General features: G+C 50.7%; 2 protein-coding genes across 3 annotated transcripts in view; both read right to left on the minus strand.

The window, feature by feature from the left end:
- The window catches only part of FLYWCH1 (FLYWCH-type zinc finger 1), a 44,459-nt gene extending 24,467 nt beyond the window's left edge, over positions 1–19,992 (minus strand). The window contains exon 1 of one of the 2 annotated variants that reach the window (XM_027526497.1): positions 2,580–2,883. The gene's annotated coding sequence lies outside the window, so the exon portion shown is untranslated. Of the gene's footprint in view, positions 1–2,579; positions 2,884–19,937 lie in introns of those variants that run through there. The other variant, XM_027526500.1, reaches the window with a different exon arrangement.
- On the minus strand, positions 12,551–20,081 carry FLYWCH2 (FLYWCH family member 2). The gene is made up of 3 exons (XM_027526501.1): positions 19,938–20,081; positions 15,156–15,584; positions 12,551–13,962 (listed from the first exon to the last, which is right to left on the minus strand). The coding sequence occupies exons 2-3, from the start codon at positions 15,484–15,486 to the stop codon at positions 13,859–13,861; spliced, it is 435 nt and encodes a 144-aa protein (XP_027382302.1). The 5' UTR covers positions 15,487–15,584; positions 19,938–20,081; the 3' UTR covers positions 12,551–13,858.
- Between the last annotated feature and the right edge of the window lie 5,635 nt (positions 20,082–25,716).

Raw genomic sequence — 25,716 nt, forward strand, 5'->3', positions numbered from 1 at the left:
ACGAACAGGGAGTACATTGTCCAGGCCCAGGAGGGGATCCGAATGATTGATAGAAAGGGGAGGTGCAAAGGCCCTGACATTTGAAAAAGGTCCTGGATGATTCTAAAAGCTGCCCGCCCCCCACTAGGACGTGCACACTGATTGGCTCACGGGCCCTCCTATGATCTGTACGTGGTCTCCAAGTGTGCACACGGGCATTAATGCTGGGAGAGGCGAAGGTGGCAGTGATCCCCCCAAAGATTAAGGATTCTGTTCCGAAGCAGGGCTTCTCAACCTCAGCATCGCTGACCTTTTGCACCAGATAATTCTTTGTCATGGGGGCTATCCTGTGGAATGAAGGATGTTCAGCAGCATCCCCGGCCTCTGCCTACAAGTTGCCACTGTGTGCTCAGTCGTACCCGACTCTTTGAGACCCCATGGACTGTAGCCCACCAGGCTCCTCCGTCCATGGAATTTGCAAGCGAGAATACTGGAGTGGTTTGCCATTTCCTCCTCCAGGGGATCTTCCCAGCCCAGGGATCAAATGCGAATCTCTTGAGTCTCCTGCATTGGCAGGCAGGTTCTTTACCACCAACGCCACCTGGAAGATGCCAGTCGCATTCCTCGAATCCTGACAACCCAGGTTTGCTGAATGTCCCCGGAGGACCGCTGCTCCAAAGCAGTTTATAGGCAGAGGGGACAGAAAGGGAGATTCCAGCTAATGGGACTCCCAGCCCCAAATCTCCTAACCCCCGTAGATCACAACCGTGGCGATTTCCATGCTTCCTTTATCAGGCCTGACTCGTCCTCACATCCCTGGACACCGGGTCATACCATCTTCCACGTCCTCCAACCCCACATCACCTTGGGGCTTCCTCTCCCACCACCTCCTTTTTTAAAAAAAATATTTCTGCATGCGTCTGGAGGGGCCGGGTCTTGGTTGCAGTGTGCGGGCTCTCTGGTCATCATCCCAGCACTGGTGATCTTCTCCTTGCCGGGTGTGGACTTTCAGTTGGTGGGGGGGGTCTAGTTCCCTGGGCATGCATGCTCAGTCATGCCCAACTCTTTCGTGACCTCACGGACTGTAGCCTGCCATGCTACTCTGTCCACGGGATTTCCCAGGCAAGAATACTGGAGTGGGTTGCCATTTCCTTCTGCAGGGGATCATCCTGACCCAGGGATGGAGCCTGAGACTCCTGCATCAGCAGGCAGATTCTTTCACCACCTAGTTCCCTGACCAGGGATCAAACCTGGGCCTCCTGCATTGGAAGCACAGAGTCTTAGCCTCTGGATTACCAGGGAAATTCTGCCTCCTTTTTTTTTTTTTTTTTTTTTAATTTGGCTGCAGGGACCCGAGGGTCTGGGTCTGGGAACTCAGTTGTGGCATGCAGGATCTAGTTCCCTGACCAGAGATTGAAGCCAGGCCCCCTGTACTGGGAGCAGAGTCTTAGCCATTCGGCCAACAGGGAAGTCCCTCCACCATCTCCTCAACTGCTTTTCTGCCCAGCATCCTGATTCTCCCTACGAAGTACTGACTTCCTAAAGCTCAGCTCGAATCATTTCCTTCTCCAATGACAGTGGTGTCCATCTCCGTTATAAACCCTCCACAATCTAGGCTCCAGTTTCCCCAAGTCCATCTAGGAGCTTTTGGGAGAGGAACAAGGTAAAACTGCCTGAACTGAACTAAGTCCTAGAAATGATTTTGGCCTGGAAAAGCATTAAAGTCAGAATAATAAAAAATATACCCTTTCTTTGGAACTGAAGTTTACACGTGATTGATTATCTGTTACTGGAGTTCAGCATCCTCCAAACACAAGGGGTAATGGAAGCAAAAGAGTGTGTGTGTGTATGCGTGTGTGTGTGTGTGCGCGCGTATGTGTGCTCAGTCGTGTCAGGCTCTTTTGGACCCCTGTGGTGGTTAAAGCAAGGGCTTCAAACTGGTCAGACTCATTAGGTGCTGAAATCAGTTTAATGGGTTAGCAATAGTCTGTTTTTTTTTTTTTAATGGAAAGAAGAAAATAGACTAGAACAAGATAGAATTAGAAAGCACGTAGAGTAGATCTGGCTGCGTCATGTGAGGTTGGGGTAAGAATCTCCCTTTAAACTTCTCTCTCAGTAATAGGCATCTACAGGCATGTCAGATATATTTCTCACTATAGGTTGAGTCTAAAAAGTTTGAAAGCACCAACAGGCAATCTATATATTCAGCAATGGAAGCAGGTGTAACAACAGCAAAAAGTGCAAGGTCACTGGACCTCTGGAGCTGCAAAGTCAGGATGGGGCTCGGGTGGATGCCAGGGCGGGGGCAGTACTGGGTGGGGCGGACACGATCAAGGAAGGGCAAGCCCATGTGGGGCTTCCTGACTTGGGGTGTCGGGGCTCAGTCCCGGGGGTCGGGTGGGTTGCGGGGGAGGAGGAGAAAGGAGGCTGCGAATCGCAGGTGAAGGACAAGGAGGCGGCCTGATCGAGGGACGTAGAGTCCGAGGACACCCCACTCCCCAGCATCAGCAGCCCTGGGGACCCCCGGGAGAGCCCGGCTGGGGGCGCAACCACGCCGAGGGACCCGAGACCCTCCCCGATCCGCGGGGGCCCGTCCTCACCGGGCACCGGCCGGGCGGTGACAACAGCGGGGCCCTCCCTCTCCGGAGACCGAGCCGCGCGGCGGGTCCTCTGGCCTCGGGCCGCTGCAGCCACAGGCGTCGACCTCGCGGCCCAGGCCCCTCCGGCCACCGCAACCCGGGTGTCCACCCCCGCCCCCACCTGCCCTCTCGGGAGCGAGCCCCGTGTCGCGCGCTCCGCCCCGCTGGCCGTAGGGAGCGCGCGCCGCCCCGCTGGAGAGCCAGTCTCTAGGAGCGCACTCGCGGGTTCCTCGCAAGCATGCGCGGCAGGGCCGCGGAGCTCCATTCTTCAGACAAACTCTGCTTCTCCGGGTCTTCAGTGCGCGGCGGCCGGCGGCCTGGCCAATCGGCGCGGGGAGGCGGGGCCAGAGTTCGCGAAAGAGGCGGGGCAAGCCCAGGATTGGGCAGCGGCGTCCGCGGACCTAGAGTCGCTCAGACCTGAGACTTGGACTGGAGGTCCTGTGCGGTGACGCTCAGAGAGAGCTGGGGGGCCTTGACACTCCCGAACCTCCCCAGGATTTGATTCTGTGCTAATTGAGCGGAAGCGATCATTGTGGTGCATCCTTAGGACCGTCACTTTCCTTAGGCTGCGGAAGATTTCTTCTGCACTTCACTGACAGGTTAAAATGACTAACCTCAAAGTTGGGCCAATTTGATTCAAACTAAATAATAATAATAACAGATTATAACTGAGTAAAACAAGCATCCATGATCGATAGTGATGTAAATAAGTAAATGGAGAGATGAGAAATCTCTTACAGTAGGATGCCGACTAATAAATGAAGAAGGAATGAAACAGAAAATCACCATTTGGCGACCATCATTAAGTAATAGGATGGACTTCCTTGATGGCTCAGACGATAAAGCGTCTGCCTACAATGCGTGAGACCCGGGTTCAATCCCTGGGTCGGGAAGATCTCCTGGATAAGGAAATGGCAACCCACTCCAGTGTTCTTGCCTGGAGAATCACATGGATGGAGGAGCCTGGTAGGCTACAGTCCATGGGGTCGCAAAGAGTCGGACACGACTGAGAAACTTCACGACGATGACATTAAATAATAACTGATTTGGACAAAAATAAATGGCCTCTAAGACCGGAGGGTGAAAGTTCAACAAGGAACTAGTATTTGCATATTCCCAAAATACATATTTCTCCACAAGATACTAATTAATTCCAAGAGGGGAAATATGAATTTTACAGTAGAGAAACCGTCCTCAAAGTCTCTGGGGTTTCTGGAAGTCCTCATGGGATATTCCAAAGGTTGCATGACGTGTAACAGGTTGAATGTTGAAGCACATATGAGATCGTGTAGTGCTCCATTTCGGAGAAGGCAATGGCACCCCACTCCAGTACTCCTGCCTGGAAAATCCCATGGATGGCAGAGCCTGGTAGGCTGCAGTCCATAGGGTCGCTGAGGGTCGGACACGACTGAGCGACTTCACTTTCACGTATTGGAGAAGGAAATGGCAACCCACTCCAGTGTTCTTGCCTGGAGAATCCCAGGGATGGGGGAGCCTGGTGGGCTGCCGTCTATGGGGTCACACAGAGTCGGACACGACTGAAGCGACTTAGCAGCAGCAGTGCTCCATTTACCTACATTAAAGAGATTTATGCCCCCCCACAAAAATATGTAAAACACCATTCTTATAAAATTTGTTTTGGAAAATACAATGATTTTCATAAAAATGTTATGCTAACACATAAAAGTTTTATTGTATCTTTTTTGGTAACTGATTTATTGGATATAATTCACATACTATACAATTCACCCACCAATACAATATTGTAAAGTTTAAAAATAAAATAAAATTTTAAAAAAAATAAAAAATAAATAAATTAAAAAGCAATAATAAAAAGAAAGAAAAAAAATGTACAATTGAATGGGTTTTAGTATATTCACAGAGATGCGGATGTCACCACAATCAGTTTTAGAACAATTTCATCACTTCAAAACAAACACACCTCAGTCCCCCATCCTCCCATCCTAAGCAACTATTAATCTACTTTCCGTCTCTATAGATAAGCATATTCTGGACATTTCACTTAAATGGAATCATACGACCTTTGGTCTTTAGTGTCTGGCTTCTTTCTCTAAGCATCAGATCAGTCGCTCAGTCGTGTCTGACTCTTTGCCACCCCATGAATCACAGCACGCCAGGCCTCCCTGTCCATCACCAACTCCCGGACTTCATTCAGACTCTCGTCCATCGAGTCAGTGATGCCATCCAGCCATCTCATCCTCTGTCGTCCCCTTCTCCTCCTGCCCCTAATCCCTCCCAGCATCAGTCTTTTCCAATGAGTCAACTCTTCGCATGAGGTGGCCAAAGTACTGGAGTTTCAGCTTTAGCATCATTCCTTCCAAAGAAATCCTAGGGCTGATCTCCTTCAGAATGGACTGGTTGGATCTCCTTGCAGTCCAAGGGACTCTCAAGAGTCTTCTCCAACACCACAGTTCAAAAGCATCAATTCTTCAGCGCTCAGCCTTCTTCACAGTCCAACTCTCACATCCATACGTGACCACAGGAAAAACCATAGCCTTGACTAGATGGACCTTTGTTGGCAAAGTAATGTCTCTGCTTTTGCATATGCTATCTAGGTTGGTCATCACTTTCCTTCCAAGGAGTAAGCGTCTTTTAATTTCATGGCTGCAGTCACCATCTGTAGTGATTTTGGAGCCCAGAAAAATAAAGTCTGACACTGTTTCCACTGTTTCCCCATCTATTTCCCATGAAGTGGTGGGACCGGATGCCATGATCTTCGTTTTCTGAATGTTGAGCTTTAAGCCAACTTTTTCACTTTCCACTTTCACTTTCATCAAGAGGCTTTTGAGTTCCTCTTCACTTTCTGCCATAAGGGTGGTGTCATCTGCATATCTGAGGTTATTGATATTTCTCCCGGCAATCTTGATTCCAGCTTGTGTTTCTTCCAGTCCAGTGTTTCTCATGATGTACTCTGCATATAAGTTAAATAAACAGGGTCACAATATACAGCCTTGACGAACTCCTTTTCCTATTTGGAACCAGTCTGTTGTTCCATGTCCAGTTCTAACTGTTGCTTCCTGACCTGCATACAAATTTCTCAAGAGGCAGATCAGGTGGTCTGGTATTCCCGTCTCTTTCAGAATTTCCCACAGTTTATTGTGATCCACACAATCAAAGGCTTTGGCATAGTCAAGAAAGCAGAAATAGATGTTTTTCTGGAACTCTCTTGCTTTTTCCATGATCCAGCGGATGTTGGCAATTTGATCTCTGCTTCCTCTGCCTTTTCTAAAACCAGCTTGAACATCAGGAAGTTCACGGTTCACATATTGCTGAAGCCTGGCTTGGAGAATTTTGAGCATTACTTTACTAGCGTGTGAGATGAGTGCAATTGTGCGGTAGTTTGAGCATTCTTTGGCATTGCCTTTCTTTGGGATTGGAATGAAAACTGACCTTTTCCAGTCCTGTGGCCACTGCTGAATTTTCCAAATGTGCTGGCATATTGAGTGCAGCACTTTCACAGCATCATCTTTCAGGATTTGGAATAGCTCAACTGGAATTCCATCACCTCCACTAGCTTTGTTCGTAGTGATGCTTTCTAAGGCCCACTTGACTTCACATTCCAGGATGTCTGGCTCTAGGTCAGTGATCACACCGTCGTGATTATCTGGGTCGTGAAGATCTTTTTTGTACAGTTGTTTTCGAAGTCCATCCATGTTGTAGTATGCCAGCAGTATTTCATTCTTTTTATCATCAAATAATATTACACTGTATAGATATACCCCAATTTGTTTACCCATTCATCTGTCGAATAATGTTGGGTTGTTTCCACTTTTGGGCTACTGTGAATAGTGCTGCTGTGAACATTCATATGCAAATTTGTGTGGACAGATGTTTTCAATTATTTTTCCACCTAGGAGTAGACTTGCTGGGTCAATGTTTAACCATTTGAGGAATTGCTAAATTGTTTTCCACAGGGTCTGCTCCATTTTACATTCCTACCAGCAATGTATGAGCATTCCAATTTCTTCACATCCTGGTCAACACTTGTTATTATCTGTCTTTCTGATTAGCATGGCATTTCATTGCGAAGTGAAGTGGCACTTCATTGTGGTTTTGATTTGCATTTCCCTGATGGCTTATTTAACTTATACGCAGAGTACATCATGAGAAATGCTGGGCTGGAAGAAGCACAAGCTGGAATCAAGATTGCCGGGAGAAATATCAATAACCTCAGATATGCAGATGACACCACCCTTATGGCAGAAAGTGAAGAAGAACTAAAGAGCCTCTTGATGAAAGTGAAAGTGGAGAGTGAAAAAGTTGGCTTAAAGCTCAACATTCAGAAAACGAAGATCATGGCATCTGGTCCCATCACTTCATGGGAAATAGATGGGGAAACAGTGTCAGAGTTTATTTTTGGGGGCTCCAAAATCTCTGCAGATGGTGACTGCAGCCATGAAATTAAAAGACCCTTACTCCTTGGAAGAAAAGTTATGACCAACCTAGATAGCATATTGAAAAGCAGAGACATTACTTTGCCAACAAAGGTCCGTCTAGTCAAGGCTATGGTTTTTCCAGTGGTCATGTATGGATGCGAGAGTTGGACTGTGAAGAAAGCTGAGTGCCGAAGAACTGATGCTTTTGAACCGTGGTGCTGGAGAAGACTCTTGAGAGTCCCTTGGACTGCAAGGAGATCCAACTAGTCCATTCTAAAGGAGATCAGCCCTGGGTGTTCCTTGGACGGAATGATGCTAAAGCTGAAACTCCAGTACTTTGGCCACCTCATGTGAAGAGTTGACTCATTGTAAAAGACTGTGATGCTGGGAGGGATTGGGGGCAGGAGAAGGGAACGACAGAAGATGAGATGGCTGGATGGCATCACCAACTCAGTGGACGTGAGTCTGAGTGAGCTCCGGGAGTTGGTGATGGACAGGGAGGCCTGGCATGCTGCGATTCATGGGGTGGCAAAGAGTTGGACACAGCTGAGCGACTGACCTGAACTGAACTGATGGCTGATGACGTTGATTCTCTTCTCACGTACTTATTTTCGATTTGCATATTTTCTTTGGAGAAATGTCTATTTAGAGCCTTTACCCATTTCAAAGTTGAGTTGTCATTTTATTATTAAGCCTAAAAATTCTTTATATATCCTAGATATATGTCCATTGTCAGATATATGATTTGCAAAAAGTTTCCCCCATTCTGTGGATTGTCTTTTCATTTTATTGCCCCCAGTTAAGACAGGGTCCTCTGAAGCACAGAAGTTCTTAATTTTGATGATGTCCAGTTCATCTTTTTTTTTTTGCTTGTGCTTTTGATGTCACATCTAAGAAATCATTGCCTAGTCCAAGTTCACAAAGATTTACCCCCACGTATTCTAAAAAGTTTGGTGGTTTACTTCTTACATTTGAGACTTAAACCCATTTTGAGTTATCTTTTGTATATGGGGAAGTACGGGGCTTCCCAGGTGGCTCAGTGGTGAAGAATCCGCCTGCCAATGCAAGAGACTCAGGTTCGATCCTGGGGTCGGGAAGATTACCTGGAGAAGGAAATGGCAACCCACTCCAGTAGTCCCTGGAGAAGGAAATGGCAACCCACTCCAGTATTCTTGCCTGGAAAATCCCATGGACAGAGGAGCCTGGCAGATTACAGTCCATGGGATTGCAAAGAGTTGCACATAACTTAATAACTAAGTATGCACAGGCAAAGTAGGGCTGTGATTTCATTTTTTTTTTTTTGCATATGAACATCCTAGTTGTACCATTTGTTGAAAAGACTGTTCTTTTCTCCCTGTAATTCTTTTGGCTTAGCTGTTGAAAAACAATTAACTGTAAATATGAGGATTTATTTCTGGACTCTCACTTCTATTCATGGTCTGTGTCTATCTTGTGCCAGCACCACCCTGACACAATTACTGTTGCTTTGTGGAAAGTTTTGAAATCAGAGAGTGAATTCTCCAACTTCATTCTTTCCCAGGATGGCTTTAGACCCCTTAAGTTTACAGTTGTCATCTTTCTTGTCAGTCTTTTCGAAAACAGATCTTTATTTTAAACTTTACATCATTGCAAACACACTCCATGGCAATTGTTTTCAAGTAATTCTTGCTTTTCCCACCTACCTGTATATTATAACGCTCCCCAACATTATAAGCTTATTTACATATGATTGGCTACCCAGTTTAGCTATTTTCCTATTGGACACTCATTTCTAAATTTTACTATTGCTGCTGTGACTGTTTCATTCCTAAGTTTCGGGGTACTTGGGTGAAAGTATATGGGAATGCTTTGTACATTTCTTGCAATTTTTCTGCATGAAATTATGTCCAAATAAAACGTCAGACAAAAAAAAAAAAAAAAAAAACCTATCCCTTTGGCATTTAGTGAGGGGAAAGCATCTTTTTCCGAAGTGCTCCAGCCCCCTGCCCAGCTATCCGATGCTCGTCCCTGAGTCCGGCCATCGTCCATCGGTCCAGCCCCCACTCACAGCGCACAGTCACTGCCCACTTATTCTCTGACCACTCTGTGCGGTGGGGACCGGGGTTGCTCCGGTGCGGGAAGCTGAGGGGCCTGGGAGTGCTCTCCTGGACACTTGGCAGGTGGCGATCCGAGTGGCCCAGCATCCTTCGAGCTGAAGCCGGCCCTGCCTCTCACCAGCCCCGGGTGCAGCAACGCCCCGGCTCCCCTCCCGCACCGCGCCTGCGCCCTCTGCTCGCCGCGACACTTCGCAGCCCTCCGCCCGCCCAACCCGGCTCCGCCTTCGTCCGGCCGGAGCCCCCAGACTTCTGGCCGCGCGTCCTCACGTGGACAGAAAGAAGGCACTGCTCCTCTAGAAAATGCCGCTCGCCTGACAACCCTCCCTCCGCCTCTCTCCTTCGCGCCTAGCAGCGTCCCCGCGCTCCGGGCAGGTGCAGGTCCAGGTCGCGCGAGGCCAGCCTGCCCACATTTTCCGCAACCTCGGTCGAATCCCCTCCTTCCTGCGTTCTCTTGCCCCTTTCCCATCCGCGTTCTCCGTCCTGCGCCTCCTTCTCGGGCCTAAAGCTCCGCCGATCCTCCGGCTCGGCGCTCGGGGTCCCCGCATCTCCGCCCCTTACTGGGGCTTCGCGTCCGGCACCCCTGCCTGTCGGCCCCGAGCGCCTCCCGTGCGGAAATCGACAAAAACCGCCGCCCCCGCGTACTTGAGCCTAAGTTACGGAGCAGGAGGGTGGGGGGAGAAGCCATAGATCTTAATAAACAGTGGGTCACGTGGTGTCTTGGAAGCGGTACCTGCTGGGGGAAATCAGACACGGAGGAGGAGGGTCTGCGACTTGGGTAGGAGGGTCTGTCGGAGAAGGACTGGGAGCACGAATCTCGGATAGCCGGCGATCTGCCGGATCGCCACTGATCGCCTTCCTGCCCCCAGCAGAAGTCACTTTGGAGCCGGTGCCCCGACCGCAAAGGGCGTGGGTGGGCGTCCTGGGTCCGCTGGGCCAGACGGCCTCCGGGCGCGCCGCCTTCCGGCCGCCCGGAGCATCAGCCACGCGGGGCGGGGGAGGGGGCATCTCTGGACCGGCCCTCCAGTCTAGTGGTGGCAGCCCCCAGGAGAAAACACGCAGGGGGTGTGCCGGCGGATAAAGCGGGGGGGGGGGGGGGGAGGGGGCCCGTTGTCAATATTTTCTTTTCAATGGTGTTGCCGGGTGTTGGCGAGGATGCCTGAGCGCCGGGTGGAAATGTTGGAAGCGGTGTCCTCCCCCGGAGCCGCTATCTCACCCGAGACTTTTGAGAGGATCGTTACCGACCTGGACACGAACAGGATACGTCCAGCGGGACTGGCTGGATGAATGATCACCACCCCTGTGGCGGTACGTTGTGCTACGCTGTAAAATGGACGCTGGAAAGACCTTTGTAATATATTAAGAATTCCCTGGCTGTCCAGTTGTTAGGACTCGGTGTGTCACTGCCGCTGCCCAGGTTTGACTCTCCGGAGGGAATTAAGATCCCGCAAGTCAGAGGGAATATCCAAGAAAAAAAAAAAAAAGAACTGAATGACCCCAATTTTCTGAATATAAAAATATTTATTACAAACCTATGTCTAGGTGATGGAATTATTGGAGATATTTGTAATATTTTTTCTTAATCAATATTTTCTTATTTATTTCATAACCATAAATTACATTATTTTTAGCTTGAAAGACCAATGCAAGTTATTTTTTAAAAGAAAGTGTACCGTCATCCTATGTATTTTTAAAAATCTTATTATTTATTTATTTATTTATGGCTGTGCTGGGTCTTTGGACTGTGAGCGTTTTTCTCTAATTGCAGCCATCGGGGGCTACTTTTCATTGCTTTGCTGGGGCTTCTCCTTTTGGTGGCCTCTCTTGCTCTGGAGCACCGGCTCTAGGGCCCTCCACCTTCAGTAATTGCAGATCATGGGCGCAACAGTTGTGGTTCCTGAGCTCTAGAGCATAGGCTCAGTAGTTGTGGCCCACAGGCTTAGTTGCTCTGAGGCATGTGGGATCTTCCTGGATCAAGGCTCAAACCCGTGTCTCCTGCATTAGCAGGCAGATTCTTTACCACTGAGCTACCGGCTGGGCAGGCCAGTCCTCTCTCCCTCAAACCCAGTTCCCTGAAAGAGACCTCCATCGCTGAGCCCTTTTCAGCCCCCTTCCAGCATCTCCACTCCCCTTCCCTTTCCTCTACCCTGGGGCAGGGTGTAGGGAGTTGTGTGTGGGGTGGCTTCCTGACTCTTCTCTCAGCTCCCACTTTGGATGCCCCCACCCCACCTCACATCCGTTCTCCTCCGGGTGTCTGGTGAGTTTTGTAAAACCACACTGACTAGGTTCCCCCTCTGGGAGAATCCTTCCCCACCTTCCATGAACCTGGACCTACCTGTGGCCTCTAGGCCCCTGGGCTCTGGGCCACTAGCCTCTGCCCATCCTGCCTGCCCCGTGGCCTTCCTGTCCTTTTCTCTCTGGACCCAAGTCTCGCCTCTCCCAAGCATGCCGTCCTTACCCTTCAGCTCCCTTCACGGGGCTTCCCCAGGGCCCTGTCATACGCTAAGGAGCTCTTGGCCTTTTCCCCGGCAGCTCTTAGCCCCAGTTTTCATGGACTTGTCGCAGGAAGTTGCGTGCTTCCTGTCTAGCTCTGGGAACCTGGGCTGTGATCTGTTGACCACTGGGTCCTGTGTATCCTGCTCTGGAAAGACATTAAGGTTCTCCAAAGGTGGGACTTCCTGGTGGTCCAGCGGTTAAGAGTCTGCACATCCAATGCAGCCGGCCTGGGTTCGATTCTTGGTCAGGGAACTAGATCCCACGTGCCACAGCTAATGATCCCACATGGGGCACAGAAGATCCTATGTGCCCCAACCAAGACCTGCTGCAGCCAAATAAATATGAATTAAAATGAATATAAGACAGAATAAAATATACGATATTGGTCTGGGTGTGTTAAAGAAAGCAGCAGGAGGGAAAGGGCAGGTGAATCTAGGTGGTGCTCTCTGGATGCTTGTACAACTACTACGGGAGTTTGCAATGTTTCAAAATTTAAAAAATAAGAAAACCTCCAGATCCAGCGTGTGGGCTCCCATCCTGGCTCGGCAGTGGCTTCCTGCCCCACAGTCCTAACCACCTTTCAGGCAGGGTGACTTGAGCCCCCAGAGGGAGGTACCCCCTTGCTGATCCCCCACGCAGCCTCCAGGGACCAGCGAGTCAACCAGGCCCCCTCACTGGGGCCCCGAGTGCCACTCCCAGCCTTGCCTGGCAGTTGCAGAAGGGGTCGATGGTGCCACAGCACAGTTCAAGGGAGTGGATGCCTGCTGAGACCCTGTTCAGGCCAGGACTGCCTGGAGACCAGGCTGAGGGGCAGGGGTTGGCTTCTCTCCCCACTGCCTCTTCTCCAGGCCCGCTCCACCATCGAACGGTCCCCCCCAGCCCCTCAGCACCCTCAGAACCAGCCCACCACGGGGATGACTCAGACCTCAGGAAAGGAGAACCAGGGTGGGGGATGGGAATCTATTTAAATAGAGAATCCAGACAAAAGAACTTTCCAAGTTATGGGTACAGAATGTAAATGTTACAGACAACCTCGCTGTAAAAATAACAGCAGAATGGAGAGTTGGGCAAGGAAGATGCCACGTAACTCACTTGTCCCAAGAGCGACTCAACAGATAACAGATTAAATTTGGAAAATGTTGCTTGAAAACAGAAGTCCTCTAAACTCTGCCTTAAAAAAAAAATAATCCATTTCGTTTTGCTCAAAGGCAGTTTCCAAATGACAGGAGCACGTGGGCTGAAGCGTCTTGAAGGTGTCAGTCGCTCAGTTGTGACTCTTTGTGACCCCATGGACTGTCGCCCGCCAGGCTCCTCTGTCCATGGAATTCTCCAGGCAAGAACACTGGAGTGGGTTGGCGTTTCCTTCTCCAGGCTGACACCTTTTCTCAGGGAACCCTGACTTCTGGTTGAAGGAAGGCAACAGCAGGGCAGCACCCCAGGGACCTGGAGGCAGGGTGCTCAGGCTCCCAAGAATCTACCTCAGCCCCCACACCACCCAGAGGGAACACAACAGGGCACCATACACTTCTGTTGGGGTGCCCCCTCAGACTGCAGGCCCACCTCCTCCTCAGCAGAACCTGGGGCTGCCATGAACGTTAGGGTCCCTGTGCAGGGGGGCTGTCAGTCCTGTGTGGCTCCCTGGAGGAGGCGGCCTTTCTGAGGGTCCAGGAGGAAGGAGCGGGCTGAGGCCTCCTGCGGACTAGCTCTGGAGGGACAGCCAGGGACAGGCAGGATCCACTTCCCAGGGGTTCTGGGCTGGAGACCAAAGGCGGCAGAAAGAGGAGGCCTCCGAGTCTCCACCTCATCTCTGGGTCAGAGGCTGGATGTCCACGCTGAGGAGGCCCAGGGGTGTGAGGCCCTGGGGGATGGAGGCCCCTGCAGAGCCCTCCGGGGTCTGAGAGATGGTCCAGGCCAGGAAGGGTGAGGTAAGTGCTAGAGGGGACGCCCCGGGGTGGGGGTGGAGGGGAGGGGGATGGGGGGCGGTGGCGGTTGGAGCTGGGGTCTCAAAGGATCCAGAGTCATGGAATTTTAAAAGCCTATCTATGATGGGACCTAGTGTACAGCTTCTTTTATTCTCTTAAAAAAATTTTTTTTCTGCTACAAAAGTAAATTATGCTTGACTGGGAGGGAAAAAATTACAGTGCTGAAAGTGAAAACCAGTCAGGGGCTGGGCCCCAGGAGAAGCCCAGTGGAACGTGTAGAAAGCGCAGCCAAGTTCACTGACCGGGGCAGGACGCACCCACGGTTGTCAGGGCTACGGAGCCGCCCTGGGCTTGACGAGGGCCGAGGTGGACTCCTCCCCGTCCACCAAGGGGCTGGGGGCAGAAGGCCCTGCTAAGCTCCCATCTTCTTCTCCATCTGGAAGAGAAGGGGGTGGGTCAGGCTGTTGTCAAAGGAACAGGGGTTGGAGGGGTAGGGGGGCAAACCTGGGGGTCCCGGCTGCCAGGGGAGGGGTGCGGAGCTGTTGGCTGACTTAGAGAAGTAACTGCTGACTCCAGACATGCTTGCAAAGGCCACTGGCCCGGGGACACAGAGGTTGTTTCCAGAAAACTTGAGGCCAATTCTGGGCTGAGCACCAGGAAGCCGCTGCTACCCCTACTGCCTGGCCAGGGGACAGAGCAGGAGGCGGGAAGCGCTGTGGACAGGTCTGCAGGTAAAGGTGGAGGGGCAGGCCGAGGGTGCCCATGAGCGCCTGCCCAGGGGGACCTGCGTGTAGCCCCTGTTCCACGCCCCATCTCTGCGTCCGAGGAAGGTGGGTTTATCCTAATTCTCACAAAGGCGCCCTATGGGTTGAGGCCTACATGGCTCCAGAACCCAGGCTGATCTGAGAAGTGAGCAGAGGTCTCAGCTGGCATGGAGGGAGCCCCGGGGATGGCCTGTCCCACCCAGCCCAGCTGGAGAAACGGGCTCTGAGCCAGATGCACCCCCATCCTTTGCAGGGACCAACTGATGGCCTCAGGGCGGTGACTTTGCTCCTCTGAGCCCTGCTTCCCCACAGGTCACCAGGAAGGACCCTCTCCTCCCAGAGAGGCAGGTGGACACGAGGAGGCACTTGGAATGGAACAGGCCAGCGGAAGGGCTCAAGGGTGAGCCGGGCCCCCTGCAGAGGGGCTTCCGGGCTCCGGGTTCCCTGACTCCCTGAGGATGGCTCCGTCTAGCAGGCGATGGAGCCTGAGGGGTCCCTTAGGTTCCCTGAGAACTCTAGGCTGGTGGCTGGGGATGCCCCCATCTCACGAAAAAGACACATGAATATGTAAATGCAGAAATAGGGGAGAAATAGGCCCAGGAACACAGACACACAAGGACCCACACAAAGTTACCCTTCTAGGCAAATACACATGTAAACAGACAGAACCTTAGACACACACATACATGCACGTGTGCATGGAGGTCTACAGACACGCGGAGATCCACACCAAGACGTATTTAGACAGACACACAAATGTCCACGGCACACGTACCCTCTCCAGGCCAGCCAAGCCTGGCGGTCCCCCTGATATCAGCCCTCAGAAGGCCCTGCTCCTGTCCTGCGTACTGGGCCCAGGCCTCACCTGTGTCCAGCTTGCTGCGTTTCTGTTCAGGCTCCTGGGGGGCGGCCTCGATGGCCCGCTGAGCCTCAGGATGGATCTTCAGGAGGGCTTTGGCGAGGGTGGCAGGGCCAGGCACCCCCAGGGACATGATGCAGTGCACGCCTTTGCGTTTGGCCCCTTCCACTTTGGCACTGTCCTTGGAGGCCGTCAGCAGGACCAGTTTGGAGAACTTCCTGGGTTTCTTGGGGGCTGCGGGGACAACATCTGTGCCCGGCTGAGGGGGCTCAGGGGAGGGCTCCTGGCCGGCCTTCACACTCTCGCCCTCCTGCTCGCTGGGCTCGGGCAGGGGCATTCTGGGACAGGCAGCCGGGCCTCCAGGCCACGCTCAGGTCTCAGTAGGATTTGTCCTCCACCTCCCTGCAAGGAACCTGGCAGTCCAGGGGCTCTGTCCTAAGGGAGGAGGCAAAATCCCGTCAGCGGGGACATCCCTGGCAGTCCAGTGGTTAAGACCCTGCGCTTCTAATGCAGGGGGCGTAGGTTCGATTCCTGGTTGGGAAACTAAGGGATCCCATGGGGATAAAAATATCCCATCAGTGGAGGGGCCCTTGGGCCAGGGTTCAGGAGGAATCTGGGCTGGAGGTCAGGGCAGGGGGGGCTTCCCCGTGCCCCCCACACCCGCCCCCACCTTGGGGAAGGACCTGAATGGAGCTGGAGAACCCGGGCCAGCATGTCTGCTGTCTTGGCAGCCTTGGGACCATCACCTCTCCCAGCCAAACCTCACTCCCCATCTGTAAAATGTGCCAGAAACAGGGCTCTGCAGGGGCTGCTGGCGTGACCAAGGTACTGACAGCTGAGTTACTAGGAACCCAGGCCCACAGGTGCTGAGCTCGGGGTGGAGTGCTTCCATGGGTTTGTCCCATTTCACCTTCACTCCACGTTGTGGAAATTGATCATTCTCATCGACCCAGGTTACAGATGAGAACACGGAGGCACACGGCCAGGGAGTAGAGCTGGGCGTCCAGTCGAGCGGGTCCAGGGCCCGCCCTGCACTGCACCCGGGCTACCTGCTCCAGGATAACGGGAGCCGGGCTTCCTGAGCAACGGGCCTCGGGGAAAAGCACTTGGGGGATGGGAGCTCAGGTCACTGACCCTCCCAGAAGGCCCGCTGCCCTTCACCCCAACACTCTGTCTGTGTCACCAGGAGCGGGGGCTGGGCCCGCAGGGCACTCTGCAGGCCCCAGAGGGGAGCCTGGCCCTGGGAGGCCGGACTCTGGACTCACAAATAGATCCAGTCCCCATCCCAGGCCAGAGGCCCAGGCCAAAGGCCCAGGCCCCCCAGGGCTAGGGGATGCCAGGGCACCACGAGGGCAGCGACTTCTGTCTGAGCTGGTGCTGGCGCTGCCCCTGCTGAGTGGGGACAGGGCTGTGGAGGTGTCCAGAGGAGCCGTGGTCACTGAGGGCTCCCTGGCTGCTGGACTGGAGAGCAGAAAGGATGGCTGACAGGGGCAGGGCTGGCCTGGAGACCCGGGCCCTGGGGCATCGGTGTGGGGGTGTCTGTTGGGGGTGAATGGGTAGTGAGCAGATGGTGAGGGTCTTTCTCAGTTTAGCCCAGAAACAAGGCTGTCACCTTGGCAGATGTCTCATGTACCCTGTCCAGGGCCCAGGGGGCAGTGAAGCCCATACTCTTGCCTGCCCCCCTGGACCTGCTTCTCTGACCTGGCTTTGAACTTTTTTTTTGAGTTTGCAGTCCATAGGGTTGCAAAGAGTCAGACACGATTGAGCAACTGAACGACAAACTCACATGGCTTGAAGGGTCCATGCCCCGCACTTCATAGTCTTTCAAGACCCCATCATTCATGACAAGAGCCTGAAGTGCAAGATCAATGTGTGGTTGGGGTGTCTTGCCCCCCACAAGTTCCCCTGACAACTAGACATGAGAGCAGAAACCTCCCAAAGTGACAGGGAGGACACCTCCGGGGCGGCGGGGGGGGTGGTGATGTCCTCAGGTCTATGCCGCCTGGTAGGAAGTCCCCTGACCACTGGCACCCCTAGGATTGATGTCTCATTATCTCTCCTGTCCCTGGTCCAGCTTCTGGATGAGCCAACTCCTGCTCCTCCCATGTGGTCCTTCCCGGCTCTGCCCACCCTGCCCCACAGGGTGGGCAACATGGTGGTATCGGGGCCCTGGGGGGACACAGGGTCCAGGGAAAAGATGCTGCCAGTGCCTCCCCTGGCAGAGCCACTCTGGGCAGGAAAGGGTTGTGGTGGGAAGCTCCGCCCACAGGCCCCTGATTGGCCCTGGGGCACATCCGGGCCTAGCCTAAACCGTTGTGGTCCAGGGATGAAACTCCAGGCGGTTGGACCCCTTCCTCATACCATATCCAAAAAACTAACTCTAAATGACCACAGGCTTAAACATGAGAGCTAGTGATAAAACTCTTTAAAAAAGAGTTGGATTAGGCAAAGAACTAAAAGTACAGACAACCAGAGAAGAAATATGTAAATTGGACATCATCAAGATTTAAAACTTTTGTGAGTCATAGAGACTCACAATCAAGAAAGTTAAAAGGCAATCCATAGAATAGGAGAACATTTTTGCAGATCACGTATCTGATAAAGGGCTTCCCGGGTAGTTTGGTGGTGAGGAACACACCTGCCAATGCAGAAGACCCGGGTTTGATCCCTGGGTCGGGAAGATCCCCTGGAGAAGGCAACAGCAACCCACTCCAGTATTCTTGCCTGGGATTTCCCGTAGACAGAGGAGTCTGGCATATAGTCCATGGGGCCGCAAAAGGGTCGGACACAACTTAGTGACTAAAACAACAACATCTCTGATAAAGGACCTGCATCTGGAATTTATAAAGAACCTTTACAACTCAGTAATAAAAAGACAAATAACTCAATTTAAAAATGGGCAAATAATCTGAAAAGGCCTTTCTCCAAAGAAAATATACAAGTGGCCAGTAAGCACATGAGATGTTCAACATCATTAGTCGTGAGGGAAACATGGATCATGAGATACTATTTCACACTATTAGGATGGATCTAATAAAACAAAGCAAAAAACAGACCATAACAAGTGATGGTGAGGTTGAGAAGAAAATAGAGCCTTGATACACTACTGGTGGAGCTGTATATAGGCGCAGCCAGTTTGGAAAACAATCTGGCGATTTCTCAAAAGGTTAAACAAAATTACCACATATCCCAGCAATTCCACTCCTAGTTGTTTCTCCAAGAGAAATGGAAACTGATGTCCACATAAAAACTTGTACATAGAATGCTTGCAGCAGCATTATTCAGACACCAAAAAGTGAAACAGCCCAAATATCCATCAACAGGTAAATGAATAAACAGAATGTGATGTGTCCACACAAGGGAATATTATTTGATAATTTGACAAATTCATGCCACACATGAATAAGCCTTGGAAAGATCAGCTGAGTGGAAAAAAGGGCCTGTCATCAAAGATTGCAAATTATACATTCCATTTCTATAAAATGATCTGAAGTCTCTAGAAAATTGATACAGTAGAAAAATCCATAAGGACAGAAGGTAAATTTGTGGTTTTCTAGGGTTAGGGGTGGGAGGGATGGGGGCCAGAAGAGTGAATACTAATATGGGGGTTTCTGGGATGATTAAAAATTTCCAAAACTGATGGTGATGAAGGCTGCAGAACTTGGTGAATTTACTAAAAGCCATTAAATTGCACATTGTGAGTGAATTCATGGTATGTAAACTATCTCAATAAAACTCATGTATTAAGAAAAGGGAAATTAAGTCTATGACCAGTGGTTTCCCAACTTCACGATACCTAAGAATCTTCTAGAATTCTTATTTAAAATGCCCAATCCTGGACTCCTCCAACCCCAGACTTCTTTCTTAGTGCGTCTGGAGAGGGCCCTGAGAATCTACTTTTATTTATTTATTTTTAACCTGTACTCTATTTGATTCTGATACTTTGTGAAACATGGCTGATGCCATGGGTCCTCAGCTTAGGAAGTTTCTAATCTCTTCCCTGGTCCATAGTGGAACTGTTCTTCGGCCACTCCATAATCATTGTCCCATGTGCTTCTTGGAGGGCTGTGATGGGGCTGCTGGTGAGGTGATGGGTTCACTTAGGCATCAGGTACACATCCTCACAGGGAGATTTTCAAAGCAGCAGTAAGATCCAAAATGGGTCAAGAATTGCTACTTGATAGTGTACGGGAAGGTTTCCCCAAAGTGGGGATTTCATGTAATGACATCTCTTTTCCCCTAATCACCACGGCTTAGAATCACCAAAGGTAGTCTTAGAGTTAGCTTTACTCCTTACCCGCTGTAATCTGCCCCTAGACCTGTCTATGCTGCGGAGCTGCGCCCCGCTCCCCAGCTCTCTCCTCTCGCGTCATGATCGCCCCTCCTGACCAAGCTCCCTGAGTGCCTCCCCTGTCCCAACATCTCAGACCGCCAACCGCCAGCCCTGTGAGCATCGCTAGAGCCACAAGGATGGGACGGGACAGGGGCTGGGTGCAGGGCGGGGGCGGTACTGGGTGGGGCGGACGCGGTCAAGGATAGACAACCCAGAGTGGGGTTCCCTGATTTGGGGTGTGAGGGCTCATTCCTGGGGTCGGGGTGGTTGGGGGCAAGGAGGAACGAGGAGAAAGGAGCTTGAATAGCGGATGAAGGACAAGGGGGTGGCCTGAGCGCCGGGAGGCAGAGGTGGGGAGCACCCCGCCCACCCCAGCATCAGTAGCCCTTGGGGACCCCCAGGAGAGCCCGGCGGGGACCTGAGACCCTCCCCGATCCGCTGGGGCCCGTCCTCACCGGGCACCGGCCGGGCGGCGACGGCAGAGGGGCCCTCTCTCTCCGGAGGCCGAGCAGCGGCAGGTCCCTCGGCCTAGGTGTCTGGGGGCCCCCGCCTAGGTTCGGGCAGTCACCTCAGGCTGGGGTCAAGGAACGAGCATGCGCAGCAGGGCTTCTGAGGTGCCGGTTCCTTGAGCCTAAGTGGTTTCTCCGGGTCTTCCCCGCGCAGGGCCGAGCTGGCGGTCTGACCAATCGGCGCGCGGGGGCGGGGCCATGCGGGTACTGGGCGGGACTGAGAGTTCAGGGGCCTGCCAGGCTACAAACCTCGGGCGGGGCTCTCCCAGGACTGGAGGGTGGGTTTAACTGAGACCATGCGACCTCCCCCAGTGTTTGACATCGGCTCGACGCGGAGGAAGTCTGAGCATTTGTTTAAGGGCCTCGATCGTCCTCTTCGTTCTTCTGAGCGAACAGAGAGAACTGCCTTTATGTTCATCAAAGCTACTGATTCCTCTCTGTCCCCAGCATCCCTGAGGGCACAGCATCTTTGGCATTGATTGGATTCTCGGTTCAACCCTCGCCATTGGTCTCTTCCTCGCTACTGGTACCTTCAAACGCCCACAGGTCCAGTACTCATCTTTCGGTCTGTCTATCGCCCATAGGTCCAGCCCCCACTCACAGCGCACAGTCACTGCCCACTTATTCTCTGACCACCCTGTGTGGTGGGGACCGGGATTGCTCTGGTGCGGGGAGCTGCGAGGCCTGGGAGTGCTCTCCTGGACACTTGGCGGGTGGAGATCCGAGTGGTCCAGCATCCTCCGAGCTGAGGCCGGCCTTGCCTCTCACCCGCCCTAGGTGCAACGACGCTCCTGCTCCCCTCCCGCACAGCGCCTGCGCCCTCTGCTCGCCTCAACCCTTTCCAGTCCTCCACTCGCCGCCCCAACCCGGCCCTTCGCCCGGCTGGAGCCCCCAGTCTTCTGGTTGGGTGTCCTCACGTGGACAGAATGAAGACACTGTTCCTCTAGAAAATGCCACTCCCCTGACACCCCTCCCCTCCGCCTCCGCCTCCCTCCTCTTCCTCTAAGGCTGCTCCTAGGCTCCCTGGGCAGGCCAGGTCCAGGTCCCTTGGGGCCTGCCTACCCGGGATGCCAGGCATTTCCCACGTCCTCTGCATCTTCTCCATCCTGTGTCCTTCAGCTCACCCACATTCTCCTGTATCTTCAAGTCCAAACATCAGCAGAACCTGTGTCTGCCTCCCAAAGACTCCCAGCTTCCTCCTTGTCCCTACCTCCCCATCTGCAGATTCCTCATCCCCACCGTTGGTTCAGGTTCAGCAGCCAGACTTCCAACACCCTCCAATCCTTTCTCCAGGGGTCACCTCATTTCCTGGGTATTTTCTAGGTTCATTCAAAGGCCTTGGTAAGTTTATTTTCCATTATCTATTAATAGTCCACTGACTTATTTAACTTATATGCAGAGTACATCATGAGAAATACTGGGCTGGAAGAAGCACAAGCTGGAATCAAGACTGCTGGGAGAAATATCAATAATATCTGCATATCTCAGATATGCAGATGATACCACCCTTATGGCAGAAAGTAAAGAAGAACTAAAGAGCCTCTTGATGAAAGTGAAAGTGGAGAGTGAAAAAGTTGGCTTAAAGCTCAACATTCAGAAAACTAAGATCGTGGCATCCGGTCCCATCACTTCATGGCAGATAGACAGGGAAACAGTGGAAACAGTGGCTGACTTTATTTTTCTGGGCTCCAAAATCACTGCAGATGGCGATTGCAGCAATGAAATTAAAAGACGCTTACTCCTTAGAAGGAAAGTTATGATCAACCTAGATAGCATATTAAAAAACAGAGACATTACTTTGCCAACAAAGGTCCATCTAGTCAAGGCTACAGTTTTTCCAGTGGTCATGTATGAATGTGCGAGTTGGACTGTGAAGAAAGCTGAGCGCCGAAGAATTGATGCTTTTGAACTGTGGTATTGGAGAAGACTCTTGAGAGCCCCTGGGACTGCAAGGAGATCCGACCAATCCATCCTAAAGGAGATCAGTCCTGGGTATTCATTGGAAGGACTGATGCTGAAGCTGAAACTCCAGTACTTTGGCCACCTGATGCAAAGAGCTGACTCATTGGAAAAGACCCTGATTCTGGGAAAGATTGAGGGCAGGAGAAGGGGACGACAGAGGATGAGATGGTTGGATGGCATCATCGACTCAATGGACATGGGTTTGGGTGGACTCCGGGGGTTGGTGATGGACAGGGAGGCCTGGCGTGCTGCGGTTCATGGGGTGGCAAAGAGTCGGACATGACTGAGCAACTGAACTGAATCCACTGACTACTGGTTGTTTCTAATTTTATTATGTTATAAATATCTTTGTATACAAATTTGATTATCTCTGATTATCTCCTTTCATAAAATTTCAAAATGAAAGAGTTAAAGAAGGCAAATATCTTTAAGGGCTTTTAGAACTTATTGCCAGATTGTCCCTAAGGAAATGCACAAGCTTGGAGTCAGATGCCTGGATTCAAATCCCAGCTCTGGCGGTAGCTAGCTGTGTGACAAGCAATTGCTTCCCCTTTCTGTGTCTCAGTTTTCTCATCTAGTAAATGGGTATAATAATACCACCCACTTGGGAGATATTGTGAGAATTCACAGAGTAGCATTCTGTGGGCCATGGGTTCCAACATTTATATTTCTTAGTCCTGTGGTTCTCAGAAATTTTGGTCTCAGAATCCTTTTAAAGAGTGATTCAGTTCAGTTCAGTTCAGTTCAGTCGCTCAGTCGTGTCTGACTCTTTTCGACCCCATGAATCGCAGCACGCCAGGCCTCCCTGTCCATCACCAACTCCCGGAGTTCACCCAGACTCACGTCCATCGAGTCGGTGATGCCATCCAGCCATCTCATCCTCTGTCATTCCCTTCTCCTCCTGCCCCCAATCCCTCCCAGCATCAGAGTCTTTTCCAATGAGGCAACTCTTTGCATGAGGTGGCCAAAGTACTGGAGTTTCAGCTTTAGCATCATTCCTTCCAAAGAAATCCCAGGGCTGATCTCCTTCAGAATGGACTGGTTGGATCTCCTTGCAGTCCAAGGGACTCTCAAGAGTCTTCTCCAACACCACAGTTCAAAAGCATCAATTCTTCGGCACTCAGCCTTCTTCACAGTCCAACTCTCACATCCATATGTGACCACAGCTCTTTAAATTATTGAGCAGCTCAAAGAGCTTTTGTTTTTATAGGTTTCATCTAGCAATACTTCCAATATCAAAGTTAATCTGCAAATATAAAATAGCAATGATAAATTCACTGACTATTTCTTCAAACCAAAAATGAATGAGAAGAATGGCGGTGTGCCACATTAAAAAAAAAAATCTATTTGGGGACTTCCATAGCAGTCAAGTGGTTAAGATTCAGGACTCCCACTGCAGGGGGCATCGGTTCTACCCTTGGTTGGGGAAATAAGACCCCACATGATTTGTGGCATGGCCCAAAAAACAATCTGTTTAATATCACATTTGAGAAAAGACAGCTGGCTTCTCATATCTGTGTCTGCCTTCACTCTATAAGAATACATTGATTTGATTGAAGTGCATGAAGAAAATTTAGCCTCAGATTAAAAAAAAACTTTGAAAAGAAAGTAGTCTTTTTAGAGCCTTTTCAGATAATTGCGGCTATTCTTCTTTGATACTACACCGACACTCAGAATGTGGTGGTTTTTTGAAGGTTAGCTGCAACGTGGAATCTCAGCTGATATCTGTGTGCTTTTTGTGCTCTATTACATGAGAACCCATGGATCTATCTTGCGCTTTGAAAGGATCTTTTATTCACATGTGATTTTGTAAATCACATGTTGGTGTTTCCAAACATATTTGTTCACTGAGTAGATCTTGCGACCGTTGACACATCCTATTACACAATATGAAAAAAAAAAGTATAACATTCATGAATATTGCAACTCTCTGGCAATATTGGGAAGTTGTGAAGCTTAAGGTGGCAGATACAATCTCCAAAATTGTACTTTTTGCCAAAAGCCTTAGAACTTTATTATTGGTAACAAATTCTGTCAGTTTGGTGTCACTGCCTTGATTCACACTAAGAACCATCATTGCTTTCGCATCATTGGTGCAAACTCATCACAGTGAAAAAGGCCACAATTGCCTCAGTATTATTAATACTATGAAATATTCATGGGCCTCCTGAAAGGGCTTTGGGAACCCCTAGAGGCCACCAGAATACACTTTGAGACCTGCTGCGCTGTTCATTTTTCTATGAACTTGTTCATCTTTTCCTTACTGATTTAAGAAACCTTACTGAATTCAGTTAACCCTAGCAATCCACATTTGATGGAAACATTATCATTTGCATCTGGTGGGGGAGGTGGTTGGGAAAATTGGTGTATGCATCTACACATCTGAATATTTACTTATTTATTGGCCACGCCTTACACACTTGTGAGATCTTGGTCCCCAACCAGGAATCAAACCAGGGCCCTTGACAGTACAAGCAGGGCAACTACTGCACCACCAGGGAATTCCATATTCAGCTAAATCTAATGGTCTTTTCCAATTTGAGTTTCTTGATTTTTAAAAAATCATCCTGGCCTTCCCCGGTGGTATAGTGGCTAAGAACCGCCTGCCAGTGCAAGAGACATGGGTTTGACCCCTGGTCCAGGAAGATTCCACATGCCCTGTGCAACTAAAGCCCGTGTACCACAATTACTGAAGCCCGAGCACCCTAGCGCCTACATGCTGCAACTACCGAAGCCCATGTGCCTAGAACCTGTGCTCCACAAGAGAAGCTACCACAATGAGAAGCCCTTGCGCCGCAATGAAAAGTGGACCCCTCGCATCCCAACTAGACAAAGCCTGGATGCAACAACGAAGACCCAGCACAACCAAAAATAGATCAATAAATAAAATTTTTAAAAAATAAATAAAATAATCCTAAGCAAATTCTTCCCATATTAGTATTCGTGTGTCAGTGGTACGGAACAAAGGATCACAAATGGAGTGGCTGAAACAACAGAAACTTCTCATCTGATAGCTCTGGAAGCCAGAAATTTGAGGTCAAGGTGTGGACGGGGTGGGTTCCTTCTGAGGGCTGAGTTGTTGTTCAGTTGTTCAGTCGTGTCCGACTCTTTGCGACCCTGTGGACTGCAGCACGCCAGGCTCCCCGTCCTTCACTGTCTCCCGGAGTATGCTCAAACGCGGGTGGTGCCATCGACCATCTCAGGGCTGGGAGGGAGAGTCTGTTCCAGGCCTCCCTCCTTGGCTTCTAGACGCGTCAGCCCGATCTCTGTTGTCACCGTCACAGAGCGTCCTCCCGTGTGCCTTTCTGTGTCCATATCTCCCCTCTTCATAAGGACATAAGTCATTTGAATTGGGTCCACCCTAGCAACTTCATCTTAACACGATCATCTTAAGGACTTAATGGCAAACTCCTTATTTCTAAACAAGGTCATGTTCACAAGCACTGGGGATTAGGACTTGAACTTCTTTGTGTGGGGAGTGGGGACACAATTCAATTCATAGCATTTGCTTTGACTTGTTTCTAATGGTTTGATTATTTCTCCCTTTCCGCTCGATTCTCTGTTTTGGAATTTATTTATTTTTAAAATATATTGCCAAATTGTTTCAAAACCCTGATAATGCTTACGGACCTGTCTATAATTTTAATCGGTTGAAAATTGAATTTCTCATTGCCCCTATCAAATAGTTTTATTTGGCATGTGGGATCTTAATTCCCTGACCACAGATCAAGTCCATGCTCCCTGCAGTGGAAGCTGGGAATCT

The sequence above is a fragment of the Bos indicus x Bos taurus genome, chromosome 25 (genome assembly GCF_003369695.1).
Source record: "Bos indicus x Bos taurus breed Angus x Brahman F1 hybrid chromosome 25, Bos_hybrid_MaternalHap_v2.0, whole genome shotgun sequence".
Lineage (NCBI taxonomy): Eukaryota > Metazoa > Chordata > Mammalia > Artiodactyla > Bovidae > Bos > Bos indicus x Bos taurus.